Source organism: Meles meles, chromosome 6, assembly GCF_922984935.1.
Source record: "Meles meles chromosome 6, mMelMel3.1 paternal haplotype, whole genome shotgun sequence".
Taxonomy (NCBI): Eukaryota; Metazoa; Chordata; class Mammalia; order Carnivora; family Mustelidae; genus Meles; species Meles meles.
This window is the reverse complement of record NC_060071.1, coordinates 40860443-40885828: the sequence shown is the minus strand read 5'-3', so window position 1 is coordinate 40885828 and position 25386 is coordinate 40860443. Positions and strand designations below refer to the sequence as shown.

General features: G+C 35.6%; 1 protein-coding gene across 3 annotated transcripts in view; it reads left to right on the top strand.

Annotated features, from left to right (window-relative positions):
* Positions 1 to 25386, top strand: part of RFX7 (regulatory factor X7) — a 141024-nt gene that overhangs the window by 53639 nt on the left and 61999 nt on the right. For all 3 annotated transcript variants that reach the window (XM_046008551.1, XM_046008552.1, XM_046008553.1), the window contains one exon: positions 3583 to 3616. In XM_046008551.1, the coding sequence (XP_045864507.1) occupies positions 3583 to 3616 (34 nt within the window). The remainder of the gene's footprint in view (positions 1 to 3582; positions 3617 to 25386) is intronic.

The following is a 25386-nucleotide window of genomic DNA, read 5'->3' as shown; positions in this document are numbered from 1 at the left end:
GCATGATATATGTCCTTAAAACTTTAGCTAGATAGGATGTCTTAAGATAAAAAACATAGATCATAAAGGAAAAAATAAATTTGACTAAATCAAAAATTTAAACTTCAGTAAGCTATCATTAAAATATATAATCAGCGAAGTTAAGTATACGTAACAGGATTCCTGTCCATAGTGTATAAAGAACAGCTACAACTTAATAAGAAATAGTCAACTCCACTTAAAAATGGGCAAAGAATATGAACCAGCAATTTACAGAGGAAAAAATCCATATGGCCAGTGAGAGGTGAAAAATATTTCTAGTAATTGGGAAAAATGACAAATTCAAAACATTTATATTGATTAAGATAGTGTTTAACATGTGTATTATATATCATATAAATGGCAAATATTTGTACAAAGTCGTAGGAAAATATAGACTATCATGTGGTGCTGATGGAACTGTAAATGGATATAAACTGCTTGGGAAAAGAATTTGATAATATATTATACAATTGAAAAGATACATCCATGAGCCCCTGAAAATTAACTTTTGAATTTGTAACTGAGAGATTTTCACATGTGTACACCAGGAGACATGTACAAAGTTTATTGTGACATTGTTAGTAAGAGAAACTGGGTAGTATAAAATTGGCTTTCAGTAAAGAAATAGATGAATATATTTGATATATTCACCCAATTGAATAATTTTCAGCAGTTAAAATGAATGAACTTCATCAAAGTGTAGATATTAAAAATAATATTGAATGAAAAAAGACAATTACAGAATGTCTTTTTTTTACAGAGAATGTAAAGGCAATTATATAAACATTTAAAAGCTTCTTGGAACAGCAGTATATGTTGCTTATAGACTTGTATATCTAATACAAGTTTTAAAATAGCGACTAGGGGGGCGCTTGGGTGGCTCAGTGGGTTAAAGCCTCTGCCTTCGGCTCAGGTCATGATCCCAGGGTCCTGGGATCGAGCCCCACAGCGGGCTCTCTGCTCCGTGGGGAGCCTGCTTCCTCCTCTCTCTCTGCCTCCCTCTCTGCCTAGTTGTGATTTCTCTCTGTCAAATAAATAATAAAATATTTTTTAAAAAATAGCGACTGGGGAGCTTACACATCAAATTAATGATAGTTATCTTTGGGAAGGTAGTGAAATGGTATGAGATTGGACAGAAGAACAAAGGCGACTTAATCTATATCCTTCTGTTACACCTGTGTTAAGTATGAAGTAAAAATCAAAAGCTAGATCAAGAGATTGCCAATGTTCATGTCTAGCTTAGAAGCACTTACATTTTACCTTTTAAGTTTATTTTTTTCAAAGGTTATCTTTTACACATACTTTTTAGATTTACCAAGTTGTTTGTAATAAGACATAGTCATCTTCAGATATTCCACAGAGTAGGTTTCTGGTAGAAAAGGAGTATATTTAGAGCTGTGTTTTAAAAAATAATTACATTTTCAATTTCATATTAATTTCTCTAAAACCTTTTTTTAAGTGGTCTCAGTATAGGGGGCTGAATGTGTTTTTGTCATTTATTCATTTAACAGATTTTCTTGAACATCTAACATGTGCCAGATGATAATAACAGCAGTGAGCAAAACAGACAAAGCCTGCTTTCATGGAGTTTAAATTCTAGTCAAGGAAGCTAGCCAATAAACAAATAAATTAATAAAAATATAAAATGGGCTCAGTTGGTTAAGTGTCTGCCTTCAGCTCAGGACATGATCCCAAGGTCCTGGGACTGAGTCCTGCATCAGGCTCCTGGCTCAACAGGGAGTGTACTTCTCCCTCTGCTCCTCCCCCTACTCATTTTCTCTCTCCTCTTTCACTTACTCTCAAATGAATAAAGTCTTTAAAAATATATATAAAAATAACGTGATATAATGAGAAGCAAAGCAGAGCAAGAAGGATAGAGTGATAAGGAATATTTTATATGGGAAAGTCAGGGAAAAACTATCTGTAAAATATAACATCTTGAAAAGTCATGAAGAAAATGAACAGATAAGTTATATGCAAGAAGAATCTTAGAGGCTGACAGAAAAAACCCGTACAAAGGCCTTGCTCTTGCCTTGAGAAGGAGCACCGAGGCTAGTGTGACAGGAGCTGAATGAAGAACAGAGAAATAGTAAGAGATGAGATTGGAAAGATAGCAGAAGGCTGGGTCATGCAGGACTTTGTTGGCTATGATCAAGACTGGAGCAGAAGACTAATGTGGTTTGGACAAAGAATCGCTCTGGCCACTTTGTTCAGAATAGCCTACAGAGTTAGTTGGGGGTTGGGGGGGAAGACCAGTTAGGTTACCTCAACACTTTAGGCAGGAAATGTAGGGGGGCTGCTGTTTAGAAGAAGGTGGTGAACAGTGGTTGGATTCTTGATGCATTACTTTTTAGGAGCAATTCTTAATCAATACTCTCTTACCTCAGGGAAACTGGGAGTTACTCAGAAGAGAAAAAAATAGCAGACTTTAGCTGCTAATGAATGAGTTATAAGCTATACAAACGATCCCAAAAGACCTTAAAAACCTCTGAAAAGTCTTCTGTGGGATTGTGGGAAGGGGATTTCATTTCCTCTTAAGTGGAGGTATCATTTGCTTTTCTTGTTCCTTTTAGTCATTCTGATCTTTGCAGTTGAACTTAATCCAGTTATACTTTGTTCTTTAAAAAATGAAATTTGAGATCTAAGTACAAACGAAAAGTTTTGGGGTTATTGATTGTATTAATCAATACAAATGAGTTCTAAATGTTGATTTTTACTTTAACTGTATAGATATATATACAGAGGCAAATAACCAAACTTTCTGACACTTGTTTGCTCTAGAACCTTTTATGAAAGATAATTTGGTTTGTAGCACCTTTTAAGAGATAAACTATCTCTGAACTTACACATAATTTCATTGCATTTATACTTTAATGTGTTATAACAAAATCCAGGTGATGGTTTAACTGTTTTATACTGGCTTCATTTGTATTATATATTAACAGTTCACTTATTCAGTAATTCACTTATTTGGTAAATTGATACATAGTCGCTTTTTTGGGTTATTTCTAAATGTATTCTCCCTTCCAATTCATTATCATATCAGTTATGTTTAGGGATTCCTTTCCCTAACCTGTTTGGGTGTGTGTGCACACATGCACATATGTGAGAGGGAGAGAGGGAGGAGATAATCTACTTTATAGCAAGTCTTTAGAACTATAGATTATATTACACCATTATGGCTTTTAAATGCTAAACAAATTATTTTCCAGAGTGGCAGGCATACACTAAAAATTGTAATTCATTATAAACTCTGTGTCCTATTTCTTTGTATAATACTTATCTGCATTTTTATGTATGTCTAAAAACTTAATTGTTTATTCAAAGCATCTGTTAAAATAATATAGTGTAACAACAGTAGGTTAATTCTATGTAGCAGGTAACTCAGAAGATGTTCTGATCATGCTTTAGGACTAAATTTAGTGCAGTGAATGGGAATAGATGTTTGTTTGGCTTTGTGAAAAATGCAGTTTTAAGGTATGATGCTAATCTTAAAAGGAATTTTACTATTTTAAATATTTAACTTGTCATTTTTTTAACTTAACTTTCTTTTTCTTTTAGCAAAACTGTACAATCTAAAGTGGACTGCATTTTGGTAAGTAAAATGAGTAATCTTCAAGTTCTTTTGTAATAAGGGTTTTACCACTGTATAAAATATATTATCCTTGAGTAAATATTTTTTTATTTTAAATATCTCAATTTTAGAGAATAAAATTTGATATTGAATTACAGCCCTAAGGGTGAACTAGCTATAAGCTATCTACTTTCCTGTATCTCATAAATAATGAAATCACAGTCTGAGGTTATTGCATGTTTTTGAAACTTACTGGCATTTTCTAAAGATTACTTATGCATTTAATAAAGTTCTTTCTTTTTCTTTTCTATTGACTATAAGAATTTGTTGAAGGAAAAGATTTAAGATGTTTGATGGGTTAGTTTTTTTGATAGCATATTGTTCATATTTAGGTTGCTAGAATTTAGGAATTAAAGCCACAATAATAGTTCTAATTTATGTTGTACTGAATAGAACTTTTAAAAATTGTATTTAAATGGGAGCATTTTAAAATGCTTCATGCTCTTAAGACCTAGTAAGGTAGTAATTGGGGATGAAGGGGTGCTTTTGACCCTAATCCCCAGAGGATATCCTTGATATCCCAGTTCTCAAGAGTCTCATTGTTTATCCTTCAGAAGTTACTGCATATTGCATTCTTTTCAATACCCAAGATAGTATTGGAAGATTATTCAGCTTTTGAGGCAGAAGACTAGTACAATTTTTAAGATAGGACATTTATTAAATATTAAATAAGAAAAAGGCTTTTAGATCCTTCAAGTTCAGAATTGTTTCTATTTTAGCATGAGGTCTAAAGTTACATATATTTGATGAAGAAGATAGTAAGATTTCTATCCTCATGAACCTTACAGTTTATTGAATAAGGTAGATATTAGATGAATAGTCAAATAAATAAGCGTTATAATGGTAGGTAGTGATAAATGCTATTATGAAATTTTTAAAGGTAAAAGCAAACAAGTGTTGGTGGGTAGGGTAGGGCAAGCAAGTGATGATGGGTAGGTTGGATGATTAGGAAAAACCTCTTTGAGAAAGTGGCATTTGAAGGGAGACTTGAATAATAAGAACCCAGCCTTGTGTGATGAGTTGCCTGTGACATGGACTAGGCAGAGGGGAAGAGTAAGTACCAAGATTCAGAAGCAGGAATGAGTTGGGGATATTTACAGAATACAAAGAAAGCAGTGTTGCTGCATCTTATAGAAGAGAGAGAGAATGATAGAAGAAAAGTCCAGGTAGGGAGAAATTTTTGTAGGATTTATTTAGCCATGGCAAATAGTATGGGCGCCTGGGTGGCTCAGTGGGTTAAGCCGCTGCCTTCGGCTCAGGTCATGATCTCAGGGTCCTGGGATCGAGTCTCGCATCGGGCTCTCTGCTCGGCGCGAGCCTGCTTCCCTCTCTCTCTCTTCCTGCCTCTCTGTCTACTTGCAATCTCTCTCTGTCAAAAAAAAAAAAAAAAATAGTATGGATTTCATTCTAAGTGTATGGAGAGCCAATTAAAAGATTTAAATAGAATGGTATGACCCAGTTGATTTTAAACACTCTGGTTGTTGTTAAGAAATGGGCTGGTCTTGGGGGATGAGTGTAAGCAGGAAAACCATTTAGGGTATGGGGAAGTCCAAATGAAAATTCAAGGCTCTTGCTTACATGATGGCAGTGGAAGATGGAAAAAAGCAGATAGATGGATTCAAGGCTTATTTTGGATATAAAGCTAATTGGCCTTCCTTACTGATGCATTGAATGTGCAGGGAGAAACAAAAAGGAATCAAGGATAATTCCTTTTTGTTCCAAAAGATTTCCTTGAGTATTTCTTGTAAAACAGGTTTTCTTGTAATGAATTCTCTTGGCCTTTGTCTGTGAATGTCTTTATTTGCCTTCAGTTTTGAAGGATAGTTTTGCTGGAAATAGAATTTTTGATCAAGAAGTTGTTTTCTTTCATCTGTTTGAGTATGTCATTCTTCTGCCCTTAGCCTTCATTGTTTTCATATTTATGGTGAGTTGTTTTTCTCTAGTTGATATCAAGATTTGCTGAAATTCATTAACTTGCTTGTTTGCTCACCCACTTAATCTTGCTTTGACTATTATATGTGTAAGTATGGATCGTTTTGTGTTTATCCTATTTGGGATTTGCTGAGCTCACAAGTGTAGATTATTCTGATTGGGGAAGTTTTTAACCATTATTTCTTCAAATATTTTTCTGTCCCTTGGATTCCCCTCTCCTTCCAAAGCTTTCATGTTGAAATGATTTTAGTGTTATCCCTCCAGTCTCTGAAACTTTTGTTCATTTTTTTCTCTGATTATCTTTCTCTGTGTTCTGGTTTTTTGTCTTTGTTAAGATTCTCTGTATTTGATTCATTGTCATCATATGTTCCCGTGTACACAAGCAGCCTCATCCTGGCAGTACTACTGTCCAAACCATGTGGAATAGGTCATGGGGGCAGCCCCTGGCAGGAGTGACAGACTTTGAACAGTTAATACTGAACTAAAGTTAAGTTTTTAATGACCAAACATTTCTTAACATGCCATTTGCCATTAGTTTCCAAAGCCCTTAAAATAGTTCTTTTTTGGCCATTTATACTATTTTATAGTATATAAATATATTAAAAATATAATATATAAAATATATTTATTTTATATTTATATATTTATATTCATATATTTATGTATAAATATGTTTATATTTATATTTTATATTTAAATTTTTATATTTATATTATATATTTAAATATATACTTATATATTAATATATTATATATTAAATATCTATTTATTATATAAATATATATTATTTATATTATATGTTTATTAAATATTTTTATATATAAAATATATATTAAAAGTATATAAAAATAGTGTCAGCTATTTTATAGTTATTTCAATGGGAGGATTTGTTGACCTATTCATTTAAACTTTTCTAGATATCTCAACCTTCTCAAAAAGATTTTATCATATGTTTTCTTATAAAAAATTTTTATAATTTCAGCTTCTTCTATTAGGTTGTTAACCATTTTGATTTAAATTTGTTTTTGTCTGAGGTGAACTGCGATGTTTATCTTTTACCATACAACTGGATAATCCATTTTCCTAACACCATTTACTGAAAATCCTACCCTTTCCCAGTCATTATATGTGTGTCTTTTTCTATACTCTTTTCCCCCATTAATTGCTATATCTTTCCTTATGACATCACCACGTGTCTTGTTTATGGTAGCTTTGTAGAAAGTCTTGATATCAGGTCTTATAATGGTTCAGAATAATTTTAGCACTTCTATTCAGATTTTGGGATAAATTTGTCAATTTCTATTAAAAAACAAGTCTACTGGGATTTTTTTATGGGGATTACGGTGATTTATAGATCAATTTGGAGTTGTTGATATCTTAATGACAAATCTTTTAATCCATGAGCATTGTATATCTCCATATTAGTTGGGGCTTTCATAATTTTTCTCAGCAGTGTTTTGTAGTTTTCTGTGTATAGGTTTTTTTATATATTTTGCTCAGATTAGTCCTAAATATTTTTATGCTTTGGATGCTGTCATGAATGGCATTTAAAAATACTTGTTATACAATGTTTTATTGCTAATACTTGTATTGACCTTGAAGTCTGCAAATATATTAAATTTACATAGTATATCTAGAAGTTTATATGTAGAGTCCTTTGGATTTTCTACCTGATAATCAAATTGTTCATAAATAAAGAAAAGTTTGATTGCATTTCATTTTAAACTTCTGTTTATTTATTTTACTCATCTCATTGCACTGCTAGGACCTGCAGGACAATGTTGAATAGAAATGATATGAGTGGATTCCCTTCCCTTGTTCCCAGTCTTAGAGGAAAACCATTCATTCATTCACTTTTTAATGTGATATTAACATTACCTTTTTCATGGATGCTCTTTTCAAACTGAGAATGTTCCCTTCTGTTCTCTGTTTTCCTAAGAGGTTTTTTGTCAAAAATATGTTGTATTTTATGAGATTATTTTTCTGCACTATCAAAATAGTCACATGATACTTCTTTATTCTATTCACATGGTGAACTATACTGATTGACTTTCGCAAGTGAAATCAGTCTTTGAATTTCTGTGATAAACACTACATGATGCTTTATACTTTATGTATTGCATGATACTTTTATATATTGCTACATTGGATTTGCTATTTGTTAAAGACTGTTTTTGTGTTAATTAGGGCTTTGGATGTGCTTTTTTTCTTATAAAATCTTTTTCTGTTTTTGATATCTGGATAATGTTGATTTTCATTTAATGAGTTCAAAAGTGCTCTTCTCTTCAAGGAATTTATTTAAAATTAAGATTTTTCTTTAAGTGTTTCATAGATTTTACTAGTAAAACTGGGAAAGGTTTTAGTTACAAACTTAGTTTTTTTCATTATTACAGAGCTATTTTGTTTCTTCTTGATACAGTTTTAGTATGTTAGTTTTTGAAGGAATTTGTTCATTTCTGCTATATTACTGAATTTGTTGTTATAACATGCTTATAGTATTTCCTTATTATTCTTTACTGTCTCTAGAATGTATAGCAGTTATCTCTGATTCCTGATGAGGGACCTTTGTATTTTCTTTATCCTTGATCAGTTTAGCTAAAGGTTTAGTCATTTTATTGTTCTTTTCATATGAATTGAGTTTTGGCTTCATTGATTTTTCTCTCTTTATCAGTTTTCCATTTTGTTTCTCTTCTAATCAGTGTTATTTCTTTCCCTCTGTTTACCTGGGTTTTAATTTATTCTTATTTTTCTAGCTCCTTAATATGGAAACTTGAAACCTTTTTTTCTTTCCTATGGTAAGCATTTTTAATGCTATAAATTGGCCTCTAAGCACTGGTTTAGCTGCATTCCATAAATTTTTATGTGTTTTCATTATCATTCAATTATTTTTTTTCTATTGCCCATTCTGATTTATCCTTGTACCCATGGAACACATAGATAAATCTTGATCAATTTCCAGATAGTTGAGTATTTATCAAAACTTGTTTATTTTGGGGGCGCCTGGGTGGCTCAGTTGGTTAAGCATCTGCTTTCAGCTCAGGTCATGATCTCAGGGGATTGAGCTCTATGTCAGCCTCCCTGCTCAGTGGGGAATCTACTTCTCCCTCTCCCACTGCCCTCCCCCCATCCCTACTCTCTCTCTCTCAACTAAAGAAATAAAATCTTTTTTTAACAATTGTGTATTGTCTGTATTTGTGAATGTTTTGTATATACTTGAAAAGAATATATATTCACCTGTCATTGGATGGAATGTTCTTTATCCAAAAATTAGGTCCAGTTGGTTATTGTTTTTAATGACATGTTTATTTTTTTCTCCCTTATTTCAGTAACAGAAAGGAGTGCTAAAATGTCTCTCTTGTGATTGTTAACTTTTTTTTCCTCTCTGATTCTGCCAAGTTTTGCTTCATGTATTAAAAATACTATTAGTAGCATAGGGACGCCTGGGTTGCTCAGTAGGTTAGGAGACTGGCTTCAGCGCAGGTCATGATCCTGTAGTCCCAGGATCGAGTTTGGCATTGGGCTCCCTGCTCAGCGGTGAGTCTCCTTCTCCCTCTGATCCCTCTCATGCACTTCTCTCTCTCAAATAAATAAATAAATAAATAAAATCATTTTAAAAATAAATAAATTATTAGGAGCATAAATATGTAGGATTATTATGTTTTCTTTTTGAATTGGTTCATTTATTATTATGCTAGTTCCATTTTTATCTCTGGTAGTATTTTGCTTTGAAGTCTGATTTGTCTAATATTAGCATAACCCCTCCATCTTATAATTACTGTTTGCTTGTATGACATATCTTTTTCTGTCCTTTCACTTTTAAGCATTCTAGATCTTTATAGTTAAAGTGTTTTGTTGTTATTGATGACATCATATACTTGTGTCTTTCTTATCTAGTCTGACAAGCTTTATCTTGTTCTTACTTGTATGGTTGAGTTTACACCTAAGATTTTGCCATTTATTTTCTTGTAGGTCTACTGTTAATTCTCCTAGTTTTAGTTTATCTGAAAAAAGTGTTTAATTGACTTTCATTTCAAAGGACTTTTTTCTTTTTTTTTTTTTTTTGCCTCACCATAGCACATACCCTCCCCAGTGTCCATCACTCAGCCACTCATCCCTCCAGTATCCCTCCGATCCAGCAACCCTCAGTTTGTTTCCTGAGATTAAGAGACTCTTATGGCTTGTCTCCCTTTCTGGTTTCATCTTATTTCATTTTTTTCCCTCTCTTCCCCTACGATTCTCTGTCTTGTTTCTCAAATTCCTAATACGGTGATCATATGATAATTGTCCTTCTCTGATTGGCTTATTTCACTTAGCTTAATACCCTCTAGTTCCATCCATGTCATGCGAATGGCAAGATTTGGGGGGGAGGGGGTTTGATGGCTACATAGTATTCCATTGTATATATACATCACATCTTCTTTATCCATTCATCTGTCAATGGACATCTAGGCTCTTTCCATAGTTTGACTGTTGTGGACATTGCTGCTATAAACATTCAGGTGCACGTGCCCCTTTGGATCACTACATTTGGGTAAATACCTAGTGGTGCAATTGCTGGGTCATAGGATAGATCTATTTTGAGGTTTTTCAGGAACCTCCATGCTGTTTTCCAGAGTGGCTACACCAGTTTGCATTCCAACCAATAGTGCAGGAGGGTTGCCCTTTCTCCACATCCTCACCAACACCTGTCATTTCCTGAGTGGTTAATTTTTACCATTCTGACTGGTGTGAGGGGGTATCTCATTGTGGTTTTGATTTGTGTTTCCCTGATGCTGAGTGATGTTGAGCACTTTTTCATGTGTCTGTTGGCCATTTGGATGCCTTCTTTGCAGAAATGTCTGTTCATGTCTTCTGCCCATTTCTTGATTGGATTATTTGTTCTTTGGGTTTGTTCTTTGAGTTTGATTATTTGTTCTTTGGGTATTGTTCTTTGAGTTTGATAAGTTCTATTATAGATTTCTGGATACTAGCCCTTTATCTAATATGTCATTTGTAAATATCTTCTCCTATTCTGTTGGTTGTCTTTTGGTTTTGTTGACTGTTTCCTTTGCTGTGCAAAAGCTTTTGATCTTGATGAAGTCCCAGTAGTTCATTTTTGCCCTTGTTTCCCATTTCTTTCTCTGGCACATAGCCGCATTGGAGTCTCCAAATACAGCAGATTCCTGCAGTGCACTCCTATACTGCTCCTCCCAGTAGAGGAAGGGTGGAGGGGGTTTTCCCTGGATCTGCCACTTGTGTGGTTTCTGCTTAAAGAGTAGTGGCCCAGGCGCCTGGGTGGCTCAGTGGGTTAAAGTCTCTGCCTTTGGCTCAGGTCATGATCCCAGGGTCTTGGGATCGAGCCCCACATCGGGCTCTCTGTTCAGCAAGGCGCCTGCTTCCTCTTCTCTCTGTCTCTGCTTGCCTCTCTGCCTACTTATGATCTCTGTCTGTCAAATAAATAAAATCTTTAAAAAAAAAAAAAGAAGAGTAGTGGCCCAACTATGCCTTGGATCACAGTTTATGTCAGCCCTCAGCTGAGACCCCACTCATCAGCTCTGTCTCTGCAGCCAGCTTCCCTGCTCCAATACCTGGGTGCTCTTCCACACTCAGGCACCCCCGATCTTTCTGTGACCCTGAGGGTCCTGAGACCACACTGACCCAGCGAGGATTCCACCCCCCACTTAGCCACTGGAGCAATGTCCCTCCACGAGCAGACTTCTAAAAGTTCTGATTTTGTGCTCCTCTGCTCTCTCACTTGCTGGGAGCCAGCCTCATCCCCCACAGTCTTTCTTCCCGTATATCCACCTCAGATTTACTTCTCTGCACATCCTACCTTCCAGAAAGGTTTTTCTGTTTTATAGAAACAGGCTTTTCTGTTCATAGAATTGCTGCTATTCTTCTCTTTGGTCTCCTGTTGAGTTTGTAGGTGCTCAGAATGGTTTGATAACTATCTAGCTGAATTCCGGGGATTAGACTAAATTTAGGTCTCCTACTCCTCTGCCATCTTGCTTCAAAAGGCATTTTTGATACAGAATTCTAGTTCTTTCAGCATTTTAGCAGTGGCAGTCCACTTTCTTCTGGCTTACCTAGTTTCCATTGGAAAGTTTGTAGTTAATCTTGTTTCCCTGTGTATAATACATTCCCATTTTTTTCCTCTCTTTTGACTTCTTGTAAGATTCTTTATTAGTGGTTTTCAGCAGTGCTATTATAATAGCCTTAGTATGATTTCTTTTGTTTCTGTCCCGCTTGTGTTCATTGAGCTCCTCAAACCTGTGAGTTTTTATTTTTTACCAATTTGCAAAAAATTCCTAGCCTTTTAAATATTCTTCTTCATTGCCATCCTGGGACTCCAGGTAAGTCACAAAGGCTATGCTTAGTTATTTTTTTTCTCTTTTTACTTCATTTTGGGGAGGTTATATTTCTTTATTATCACATTTCCTAACATTTTTCATTGATTCTGTCTGTCTAATCTGCTGTAAATCCCATTGAGTGGATTATCTATTTTAGAGCCTGAATTTTTCAGGTCTAGAAATTCCACTTGGGCATTTTGTTTGTTTTGTTTTGTTGTACATTTCTCAAGGGCCTCTATTATGTCTCTACCCAAGTCCTCTGCATTCTTCCTCTTTTTGCCCATGATGATCCCATCTACTTTGATGGTTTCAATTAATGTCAGTTAATTGACATGCCCAACTTAAGCTCCAGATTCATATATCCAACTAGTTAACAACTGACCAGTTTACCACGATGTCCCATAGTCACTTCAAACTCAACTTTTCCAGAACCAGTCTCACTCTGTCCAAATTCTCTATCCCACATTCTAAACCTTATCTGTATTAGTTTCCTATTGCTGCTACAATCAATTACTATAAACTTAGTTGCTTAAAACAACACATATTTATGACAGCTGTGTAGGTCAGCAGTCTGACATGGTCTCACTAGGATAAGTGAAAATATCAGTAAAGCTATGTTCCTTTTGAAGGCTGTAGGAGGGCGTCTGTTACTTGCCTTTTCTACCTTTTAATTACTGTATCTTCAAAGCCAGTGATGGCTGCTCAAGTCTATCTTCCACTGTGTTACCCTGACACTTCCCTTTTTTTATTGTCAAAGCTCCCTCAGCCTCCCTCTTTATCTGGACACTTGTGCTTACATTAGGCCTATTGGATAATCCAGGATAATCTCTCCATCTCAAGGTCATTAATCACATCTGTAAAGTCTCTTTTGCCATAGAAGGTAACACATTTACAGGTTCCAGGGATTAGAGGTTTAGGACATGAACATCTTGATGGACCATTATTCTTTCTACCTACCATGCTGTCTTAGTGGATGTACTCACTCATCCATGTTAAAAACCTGATAGTCATTCTTGACTTCATTCTTTTCCTCAGCCTACCTCATATCTAGTCAATCACTGGGTCCTATCAATTCTCCCTCCTTAATTGCTCCATTTTTGTCTGTCCCTACTGCTTCTGCATTATTCCGGATCACCATGCTTGTTGGAAATACTGCAACTATTCCTTTGCTTCTGGAGTCTCTACTTTCATTCCATTCTCCACAGCACCATTACCTAATCAGCTTTCTAAAGGGGCTCCTGGGTGGCTCAGATGGTTAAGCGTCTGCCTTCAGCTTAGGTCATGATTTCTGGGCCATAGGATTGAGCCCTGTGTCAGGCTCCCTGCTCAGTGGAGAGTCTGCTTCTCCCTTTCCCTTTGCCTCTCCCCACCTCGCATGCTTGCTCTTGTGCGCTCTCTCTCTCTCTCAAAAGAATAAATAAAATCTTTGTTTGACAAATCAGCTCTAATAAAATGTGCATCTGTTTATTTTACACCCTTGCTTCAAACTTCTCAGTAGCTCCCCATTATTCTGTCTTAGGCTTGGGAGACCTTTCGTACTCAGGCCTCTCTCTTGTTTAATCTTACGATTCTCCACTCCATCCACAGGCCATCATTAAGCTGTAGTGAATTGTTGTAAAATAAGAGAAGAGAGTATGTTTTCTCTCTAGCACTGTGCATTAAAATGTGGCTAGTGAACACTTAAAATGTGACTAATGTGTCTGAGGAACTGAACCTTTATTCCATTTTAATTAATTTCAAATTAAATAGCCACATGTGGCTAGTGGCAACCAGTTTTTGCATAGTGCAGGTCTAAAGCAGTGGTTCTCAGCCAGAGGCATTTTTGCCCACTTTGGGACATTTGACAATATCTGGAGACATTTTTTATTTTTATATGCAGGGTGTGTGATCAGCATCAAGTAGGTAGAAGACAAAGCTGTTTAAACATTCTACAAAACACAGGACATCACCTCATAATAGTCTTATTATCCCCAAATTGTCAGTAATGTTGAAGTTGAGAAACTTGGTCTAGACAGTTTCTTCTTTTTGATATTTCTTTTTTTCTATTGGCTATCCCTACTTATATTTTAAGATACATTTTTTTTTTAAAGATTTTATTTTTTATTTGTCAGAGAGAGAGAGAGAGGGAGAGAGGGATCACAGGCAGACAGAGTGGCTGGCAGAGTCAGAGGCTCCCCGCTGAGCAAGGATCCCGATGTGGGACTCGATCCCAGGACGCTGGGATCATGACCTGAGCCGAAGGCAGCTGCTTAACCAACTGAGCCACCTAGGCGTCCCTAAGATACATTTTAGATATCACCCCTTCTGGAATGGCATCTTTGATTTCTCGGGTCTGAGTTCGATGCATCTTCTGTCCTATATTAACCTGTGCTTAATTACCTTTCTTGGTATTATGTAGTCACCTCTAAAATCATTATAATAAGCACTTTTTATTTGTTCTTAGCCTCTTTAGTATAAGAACCTATTCGTTGGAATATAATTCAAAGGTACATGAAGATGATCAATATATATTTGCTAAGTGTGTGAGTGAGTATCAATTATTAAACATTGCAATTTAAAATATAAAGAAGGGTTGCTATCTTCAATTTAGACCTTTTAGATACCTTACACTTGCTAAAATATTTGAGTTTATTTTTTGGAATTGTTTCACAGCTTACCAGTAAGAACAGAAACTTGTTTCATTCCTTGAGAGGAACAGAACTTTTTTGTCTGACATTCTCTCCTTTTCCCTTGTTCTACTCTGCTTTACGTATACCTCTTCCTTCCATCCTTTCCTATTAGGAGATAACCAGCCTGAACTATCACCACTCTAATCCATGGAGTACAGATGGGAAACTAAAACTTAAGTGCATAGATGCAGGAAGGATTTAAAGCAAGTGAAGTGGAACCAAGAGGCCAAAAACTAATGAGCAGTATACCAGAATTGCTCAGAGTTAAGGCTATAGAATGAAATAGGCCTGAGTTTGAATCCTTGCCCTAGCCATTATTACCATTACTGTTTGATTTTGGACAATATTTACCCAATTCACTTTTGTAAAAAAGGACATAATAATAGTGACTAACCCACTGAGTTGTTAGTGTAAATACAGTGCCTGGCACATAGTAAGCACATATGGCAGCCTTAGTTGAAGATGTTATATGTGTAAATTGACAACGTGGTTGTAATTGACTTAAATTACCATAAATTTGTTTCAAGAAGTCTAAACATTAGTCAAAGACACGTTTTATGTTCATCATCACAGAACATACGATTTAAGAATGAATGCTCCCCATATGGAACCACTGAGAGGAGAGTATTGAATCCCTGAACCATAGTGAATGGAGGATGGAAAAGGTTGGGAATCTCCTGGCAAAAGCCATCCAAGAAGCCAGAAGGTGCATATTGTAGAACAGATGCCGATATCGACACTCCATACTCCCTCCTCCCCCGGGCCTTTGTAGATGCCGTTTCCTCTGCCAGCTGTGCCCTTCTCAAATTTTTCACTTGGATCACTCTTTCTCTTTCTTTTGGACTCAGCTCAGAAACCGTTTCAGAAAGTTTTGTCTTTCTACTAGCAGTGTATTCAGATAACAGATAACAGAAAACCGAACTATTAGTGGCTTACAGGAATTTTTAAGAGTTTGTCTAGCAAGTCCGAAGCTAGGCATTCTAGAGTGGTGCTCAGCAATGCCACCAGAGTCCTAGGCTCTTTCTTTTTTGCTGTATCATCTTTTGCCCATTCACATCATCGATGGCTACTGTACTTATATGCCTTTGTCCAAATGGTAAGGCAGGAAGAAGGGAGGAAGGGCAAAAGGGCCTTCTAGAGAAGCTCTGTTTTTATTTTAAGATATTTGTTTCTGTTCTGAAAACCCACTTCAGAACCTTCAACTTCCAGAGTAACGTCACTTGGATACTCCCAGCTATGCGGAAAACTGGAACGTGGAGGGGTTTTTTGTCTTGTAGCCTCTATACCAGAGAAAGACAAAGAATATACACACATACATACATACAAGTTCAACCTATCTGCCTTATCTTCTCATGTTAAGGGCCCCTCTTTTCATGCACCCCGTAAAATGTTCTGTGCTCGTATTAAAGCTCTCACCACATAGTATGCTAATCACCAGATTAATTTGTTTTCTTCTCCAAAAATAAGATTTTGTAAGTAAAGACTGTCTTGTGGTCTTTATATCCTCAGTGTTTAACACAGTATGTAGTATATGGAATATACTCAGTAAACACTTCCCAAATGATTATTCACAAGCAATAATTATCAAATAGAATATATAATATGTATATAATATCCCCACACAGAGAGTTCCTTTGTATTTGTTGTTGTTGTTATAGTATTTATTGAGTATTTATTACCAGATGCCAGACAAGTGCTTTACATGTTTCATCATTCAATCCGCTTAATTTGGCTCATCTGTTTTCATCTTCATTTTCCAGATAAAGAAGCAGGCTCGGATTGTTAAGTAATTTGCCAAGGTCGTAAAACTTGATAATTGGTAGAATTAGACTTTTAATCTAGGTAGTCTGACTCCAGATTTCAGGCATTTAAAAACTGTGATACAGTAGTTCATTTTTTAAAGTATCTGAAATATGAGTTTATATGTGAATTTTTAAAAGTTCTGTTTTATTATAATCAAGAAAATGTTTCTGAAAATTATTTTCTAACTTTAAAATAAATCTGAAATGAGGAAATTAAAAGCTAATTTCATTATCTTACTGAATTTAAGTAGCCAGTAATTCTAAATGCAATTTATTTTTTGCATGCAGCATGTTTGAATGCCCTTTAAAGAACTCCAGACATGATCGCCAAGACAAAATAGCTAAAATTATTCTAATTATTTGCATCAGTTACGATTGTGAAAGCTGTGCCACTATGAAATATAGAAGTGAAAAATATAAAATTGTATCTGTGCTATTTTTAAAGTCCAGCATTTTGCCTGCTTAAAGACAAATGAAACTATTTGTAGTGGTATAATTGTGAATAAAACTTTTTGTTAATGTTTTAATGCTTTTGCACTGAAAACAGTTGATTTTTACTTTAATAATAGCAAATATATCTTAAACTAAATTTCTCATGAGTTGCAGCACTTTTAGATCCATAATGTCATTATATGTTTGTAAAGCTGATCCAGTTATATTTCTATAACCAATTTAATAGTCGAGGTAAAATCTTACCCTTGATATATACACAATACCAGAGGATTGGCTAGACCCCAGCAGAATTTGAAAGCTATTCAGTCCATAGCTCAGTTAAATGGGACTACCTGACAGCTATAGGAAGTCCTAAATATGAGAGAAATAACCATGAGTTTTTTGGTGTAGAAAAGACCTGGTTTGGTTAGAGTTAATCACAACAGGCTGGGAAATAATAGTTCATGTTTCCCAAAATACGGTCCTTGGAAGAATAGTTCCATAAGATGTTAATATGTTACACAAAAAGTTCCAAAAGTCAAAAATGTTTCATGAACTTTGGATTAAAATGTGTCTTAAGAACTATTAATACGCTGTTAGATATATCATGAATCTTAAGTGTTCAGTGTGTTCCAAATTTTTACCCTCTAAAACTTAACCTTGAAACTAGTTTTCTAGACCACACTATTGAGGAAATGATTGGTCAAATCTATAGGCAATTTTCTAGAATAGAAAGAGAAATTATAAAAAAAGAAAAAAGAAAGAGAAATTATTTACCATATGTTATCATTCAGAATTACCAGGATATTGAGAACTTCCTATTTATGTTACTGTGTTTAAGGCATTTGCACCACCAGGAAGCAATATTTCTACTAATGTTAGGTCTCCTAAATGGTTTAGTTCTGCTTTGAAATTATTAGAATTAATAATCCTCAAAAGAGGGGGCAGGGAAAGCTATATATTTTGGTTACTGTTAGGAAAGGCTAATGTAAATATTAAAGAACATTCAGTTTGTCAGGAAATCAGTTGAAAGCAAGAAGAAAAATATATGTATCATAGACTTGGCTTTCAACAGCAATCCTGGTAAGAATATAAAACGGTAAGATTAGACAGTCTTTGCCTATCCTTCTTCTCATTAGTTTGAGAGATAAAAGGCTTACAACCAAGACTAAGGGAGGGTATTTTAAATCCCATTTGTGTCCATATTTTAAACTTCTCAGGTGTATATGGCCTTACTTCTAGGGCTCTAACTGATCAACATTCCAAGAGAGGACTCTTATGTGTTGCCAGGGACTTCTCAGTCTAAAAAAATGCTGCATTGATTGTACCTTTTTTGGTGACTTAGCGTAGCCTAACAAAGCACTGTTTTACAGAGCATGCTATGCTCTGCACTAGGTCAGGTAAACTGAAACTGACCTGGGCAAAATGTGAGTATGTCTAGAGTTCCTTGTCATCAGTGAGTCTATAGGCTTCCTGACCTAAGTCTGCTCTACTTGGGTAGGGTTTTATTCATGGAAGTTGACCAAAAGAGGGCTTTGTAGGATTATCATTAGGAAGAAGTGGAAAGTGATGTGAAATTGTCAGAATACTATTCCTTTTGGAGGGCTGGAGAAACCTGAAACTAGTTGGCAAATGCTATCATTTAAATTATTCGAGTAGTGAGCACTTTCCTTCCGGGGAGAACTCTGAGGAGGGTCCTCTTGCAAGAGAATAGAGCAGAAAACGTGAAGAGAAAACATGAAGATGTGCGTTTGAATCTGTATTCAGTGTATCCTACGTTTTGAATATTAATTCAGGAATCCTTTAGAGACTGCTCTTATCACCCACTCCCATTGGAATAGTGTTTGTCCTCCCTAGGGAAATGAACAAAAATTAACAGCCTAGGGGGGCGCCTGGATGGCTCAGTTGGTGAGTGACTGGCTCTTGATTTTGGCTCAGCTGGTGATCTCAGGTTCCTGGGATCCACCCACATTGGACTTCACACTCAGCAGGGTATCTGCTTCAGGATTCTCTCTCCCCCTCTGCCCTCCCCCCCCCCCCCCCCCCCGCTTGTCCTTGACCTTGTAGACCAGAAGAACTACTCTAGAGACCCACAGGTTAGATCTATTCCACAGAGGTGTTTTGTTTGGCCCTCATTGACATGTTTAAATTTTTGGATTGGCTGCCGTATTTCAAAATTGGGAGAGTTCACAGAAAAAAAAGTTGTGTGTTTGGTTTCTCTTCAAAATTCTGGACACTAAGTCCTTACTTCCACATGACAGCAGTTGGCTGGGCCGACGTAGCAGCCATCTCTTTCAAACATGACTTGAACTCTTCAATCTCTCAAACCCCACCAGGCTTTTAGCTCCTCAACATAGATATTTTTCTTCTCTATAGTCTACCTTAATCATTTGCATTACCTGGCTGGCGTTTGGGTTTGTGACCTTTGTTTTAGATTCTTTTGGATCAGGGTTCTTCTAAGAGTTATTCTTTACAGATTTGAGGGAGCCACAGTAGTATGTATGAAGACAGATAAGAAGAAGACAGCCTCTCTTTTTATCTCTCAGTAATGTGGACTCTCTTTACCGTCAGTTCTTGCCCTGGCTGGCCATTACAACAACTGTCAATAGAAAAGCAAAAGTAGGGTAAAACAAAGAATCATGGTAGCTCTTTTGAGTCTTTCCCATTTGACTAGTCATTGTGCAAAACATTTTATCTTATTTCCCAATGAAACCTTCCCTTACCATTCTCATTTAAATTTCCCTTCGTAGCACTTTTTCATCATAGCATTTATCATAATCATATAACATATGTTTTACTTTTAAATTTTGTTGATTGTCTCTCTCCTAGTATTAAGATTTAAGGTCATGCCTAAAGCATAGTAGACACTCAGTGCTGGATGAAAGAATGAATGTTCTCATGTAATTTTTAAACTTTTCAAGTCTGTCCCATGGTTAATGTCTTAGGTTAGAAGCCATTACTGCTGCAAAGATTGGACAGGAACTAAAAGATATGTGAAACTGTTAGAGTGTGGTTTGTCTCCTACCTGAGAACCAGACCAGTGATGTTAGAGTTCTAAGATAGGTGATACACTGCGAGGCATAATTTTTTGTAACTTACTCAAGGAATAAAGAAGAGGCACTTGTTCCTCCTCTCTCTCTGCCTGCCTCTCTGCCTACTTGTGATCTCTCTCTCTGTTAAATAAATAAAATCTTTAAAAAAAAAAAAAAAGAAGAAGAGGCACTTGTCCTCTCCTGCCCTCCAGAGATATGTAATATAATATGTCATTGAGGGGGCATATATGAAGTGTTTACAATTGGGAGACTTCTTCCTCCTTTCCCTCCTTTATGGGGCAAAGCTTGCTTTCTCACCTCAGATCTTTGCTGTAATGAATGCTAAATGATGACCAGGGTCAACTTACTAACTCAGTCTTGATTAAAACTGAAAGTTTTGTTTGCAGTATCTAATTAAAATACATCATAGCAATGAAAAGCCCTTTTCATTGTTAGAATAGAAGATGGGGTTTATCTTGTGATGTGGCCCTAGGGTTACTATTAGTGAGCAAAGACCTATTTCAGAATCCATTTTTTTCCTTTCAGTCACTTGCTGAAGAAGTGGGTAACTTTCAAAAGAAAGAGCATTTTTGTGTAGCATTTACTGGGGCAGGGAGGAAGACTTGACAAAAGAGCCAGATTTAAATAGCTGGTTTTGCTTTTTAGTATCATAAAGAAATAATCTGTGGAGGCAGGCCATTTAGAGGATATTGAACCTTTTTCTTTTCTTTTCTTTCTTTCTTTCTTTTTTTTTTTTTTTTTTTACATTAATCATGAGTTACTTCATCTTCCCTTTGTATGGGAGGACAGTATAGTCATAATGTTTTGTTTTGTTTTTCCTCCTGTTAGGGACTCAAGTGGACTAATTTGCCAGTAAGGCCCAAATCATGAGTTCTAGTAACTTTTCTCTCATAATTATCAAGAATGCCCTAACCATTGTCAGCTAGTTTTCAGATTCATTTTATTGTCAAAAAGAAAAATAGGAAAGAATAATGGCAATCTCTTACCACTACCTGAAAGAAGCTCAATATTCATTAATATCTTGGTATTCATAAGAATGGGATAATACACAAAAGTGTGGTCTGATAGAAAACAAATGAATTCTTATAGTAACGTGGTTTTTCCATCTTTGTATATTTTAAGTCATTTCAGACTTATATTCAGAAAAGGCAGAAAAACTAGGCAAAACGAGGAGAGGTTACTAGGAATGGAAATACCAATTATAGAACTGAAGGTTCCTCTTTCTGGCCTACACCTCTACTGAGACCTCACCTAAGTGATCCAGAATAGTATTACATGATCATATCATGGTCGCTCTTTGTAGAATTTATCTATGGGTAGGAGTGTTCTCCCTAGAGATGACTCTCCTCAGTTCTGTTTGAAAGTGACTCAAATCTATCACTTTATGTACCCTCTGCTTATTTGAACCATTGTGCCTGCTATATGAATATTTTAACAATGCCCTTGTCTCAGCATTTTATTTGGTCTTTAGTCTTCTGGACACTTATGTAGGCATGATTCTTGATTTCATGTTATTATTTCAGTTTCAGTGATGCAGCTTCCTTCTTTATTATTAAGTCCTTAAAAAAAAAAAAGTCTATTTTAAAGCATGTTCTTTAAGATGACCACTATTAGATACAATTAGATGTTTCAGTGTCCATGGCAATCTCTTTAGCTTTTTTCTACCATAAATTAATCTATTTCTAATTTTATTTGCAGACCTTTCCTAATATATTCCACAGAATCTACTGAGAAATACCTTACTAACTTACTAACCCACTGCTTCTGCTGCAGCCCTTCAGGGCATCTTGATGTCAGAATTTCTCAGCTAGATTGTAGTTAAACCTGACAGGGGTTTTTTGTTTGTTAGTTTGTTTCAGATTGTCATGGATTCTTTAGATCACCTAGCAGAATTAGAAGAAAGTAAGAAACAAAGTTAGTGTTTCACTGAAGTTTGATTGTCAACCTTGCTTACTTTTTTTAAAGCTGTCCCTTAGTAATTGATGTCTTTCAAATGAACTCAAATCACATTCTTAATCTCCAAGCAGAATATTTTATAAAGAAAATTAAACCATTTTCATTTTATATCTAATTCAGTAGGTTTACAAATAGAGTAAATTCCCATAATAATACAAATATAATAAAAATTACTCTTCCCATTTGATTTATACTCTCTAGACCTGAAAATGGAAAAACAGCTTCCTCTTACATTGCTTGTAGCAAGTAGCTCAAAAGAAAATCATACCCCATCCCCACCATAGTTCTATCATAGCAGGTTAAGAAAGTGAGATTAAGAATTCTAAGCGGGCGCCTGGGTGGCTTAGTGGGTTAAGCCGCTGCCTTCAGCTCAGGTCATGATCTCAGGGTCCTGGGATTGAGTCCCGCATTGGGCTCTCTGCTCGGCAGGGAGCCTGCTTCCCTCTCTCTCTCGCTCTCTCTCTGCCTGCCTCTCTATCTACTTGTGATCTCTATCAAATAAATAAATAAAATCTTTAAAAAAAAAAAAAGAATTCTAAGCAATAAGCACTGAAAATTAGAGTCCTCATACCTTGACCTTTTTATCTGTCTTCTTTATTCAATCCTTTGGGAGGACAGCTTTCACAACTGCTGGGGTCCGAGAGAATATAATATCAGGTATGTTGACTGTTTCCATAAATTTAAAAAGGCTATAGAATAAGGTGCTGCTTAGGGCGCCTGGGTGGCTCAGTGGGTTAAAGCCTCTGCCTTCGGCTCAGGTCATGATCCCCGAGCCCCACATCGGGCTCTCTGCTCTGCAGGGAGCCTGCTTCCTCCTCTCTCTCTGCCTGCCTCTCTGCCTAGTTGTGATTTCTCTCTGTCAAATAAATAAAATACTAAAAAAAAAAAAAAAAGAATAAGGTGCTGCTTTCCCCCTTTTAGTCCTTCTGTCAATGATGCTGGTGAAAAAGTTCTTTTACTGCGGTGCTCCTGAATCAGTGTCACCTGAGGAGGAAAAAAAAATTGGATTTTTTTTTAAAGTTCTGTTTTTTGCTCTGTTTTTGTAGTTTATAAAATCAAATGCAAATTCAAGCGTGACTATCCTATGTATATATGTTCCGTCCATATATGGTTAACTGAAGAAACAGTCAAACTGAAGAATGTAGGTTTCTAGATTTTAAGCTTTAAGTTCTACATACAAATTTAAGTTAAAACTTTTTAAAAAGCATTTTTCTGATACCGCTTTGAAAAGTAAAGTTTAAAGAACTAATTATGGGTGTATACACTGGTTGGTCCTCTTCCACCAGAATTGCAGTCATTGTCAACCTAGCCAGTTCTTCCAAGGGTATTTATACATCTCAATAGAAGAGTTTCAGCTTTTTCTGGAAATAAAGATAATGATCCTCAGATGTCAGTCAGTTCACCATGGATTTGCATAAAAGCTTCACAGTTGAGCCTTCAATTTGTTATAGTCTTTGTAAGTATCTGCCCTTACCCGGGGGTCTTATTTGTGATCTTATTACAAACAAACTTGAATAACATTTGAGAGGGAAGTCTCATAACAGGAAACACATCACTATAGCAAAACTGATTTCAAATAGGAAAAATTCCTTTTTATTAACATTTGAGAAATTATAGCATAAATCCGATCCAAGATGGTCCTTCAAAACCGGACCAGATCTCTCCATTCAGACTACCTTATAACTATATTCCATGGCAGTAAATACAAACCATCTACTTGAAGGGCTTCAAGTTCTGGTAGTCAGACATTTGAAATTCAGCCTGATCCTCGGCAGTCCATCCTGTTTATATTGATAGTTCAGAGGTAGAGGTCTTGAGCATACAAGCAGGAATGCTAAGAATAAACTCAGTTTTTGAAATATAGTATATTGTTTCAAGTATTTTTTATGATAGAAGATAAGTGGAAAGTTAAACATTTCATTCCATATCCAGCCTAGGAAAAGCTTTTATTTCTGACCTATTCTGCTTAAATTGATTTCTTTCTCTCTAGTAGCACAGCTGTTGTCAGAAGTAATTTCTGATTTCTGTTTCATCTTGGTGGCTTAGGAGGGAATAGTATCTACCTTTTTCTGCATTTACCCTGTGGAAAGTTAGTGCTGGTAGAACATTGTCTTCAATAACTTAGGGGCAAGTGTGATGCTCATAGATGAAATCTAGGAGCATTGTTCTGTTTACCTCGTAAGTTAGTGGAGGTCATCAGTATAAAATATTTCCTACAAGACATCTTGCTTTTTCAAATAAAAGATTATGTACTTGTTGATAGAATTTAAATAATAAACTCTTCTAACAATCTGTTAAGCAGTTATATATTTTCAGAATATTTATATAATAATAATATCTATCATAGATAAATTTTATAAATTACTTTTAATCCTCACAAAAATTTTATGAGCATTTTATCATGGTTTTACAGATTACTCAGCTTGAACAGCTTGTTTAATATCACAAAGCTAATGAGTACAAATCTGGAGTTTGGCTCTAAGCCTTCTGATTCTATATTCTGCACCTCACTGCTGCTATATCTTACTGCTTTAGATAGATTAGATTTGAAGGGTCAGTCTATCAAGCTCAAGTAGCAGCTGTTTCTTTTGCTTTTAATATATAATATAGGTCATATATTCATACTGGTTATCAATAGGAAACTTGCCTGTTAAAGTCAGATTTATAAAAGCTCTATCAAAGCTGCTTTATTACTGTGTTAATCAGTTCTTGTGTAATATTTTTATAGAAAAATCTGTGACACAAGTTCAAGAAGGACCAGTGAATCATACATTTTGCTATATTACTCTCGAGGATAAATCGTTGATTTTTTCTAAATTAAATTACACCTTAGAGAAAGATGTTTTTAAATACTAAAAGTAAAGATGGCATATCTTGTTAACTTGTAAGTAAACAAGAATCCCGTAATAGATATGGTATGAAAAAATGAGAAGGGAATTGGTGAACTACAATAAATTATATTGGACAATTAGCTAAACTTGTGGGAAATTTTTAATTAGAACTCTGCTTTATAAAAAAATAAATTATGGGAGTATTAAACACCTAAATGTGAAAAACAAAACTTAAAAAGAAAACAAGGGCTGGGGCACCTGGGTGGGGCTAAGCGTCTGCCTTCAGCTCAGGTCATGATCTCAGGGTCCTGGGATCGAGACCCACATCAGTCTCTCTGCTCAGTGGGGAGTCTGCTTCCTCCTCTCTCTCTGCCTGCCTCTCTGCTTACTCGTGATCTCGATCTCTCTCTCTCTCTCTCTCTCTGTCAAATAAATAAATAAATCTTTAAAAAAAAAAAAGAAAAGGGCTAGTTTTATGACATTAGGATAGGAAAGGATTTCAAAACAAGACACAGAAAACACAGATTATAAATGAAAAGGTTGATATATTTGACTTCCTGGAAATTAAAAATTTCTCTGCATCAAAGACTTCAAAAACAAAATGAAAAGACAAGCTACAACTAGGAGAATGTAATAGCAGCATGTATAGCCAATGGAGAATTGGTATATAGACTACATGATTAATACTCTCACTCTCAAATGTGTGGTTCCTTGAACAGTATGGTTC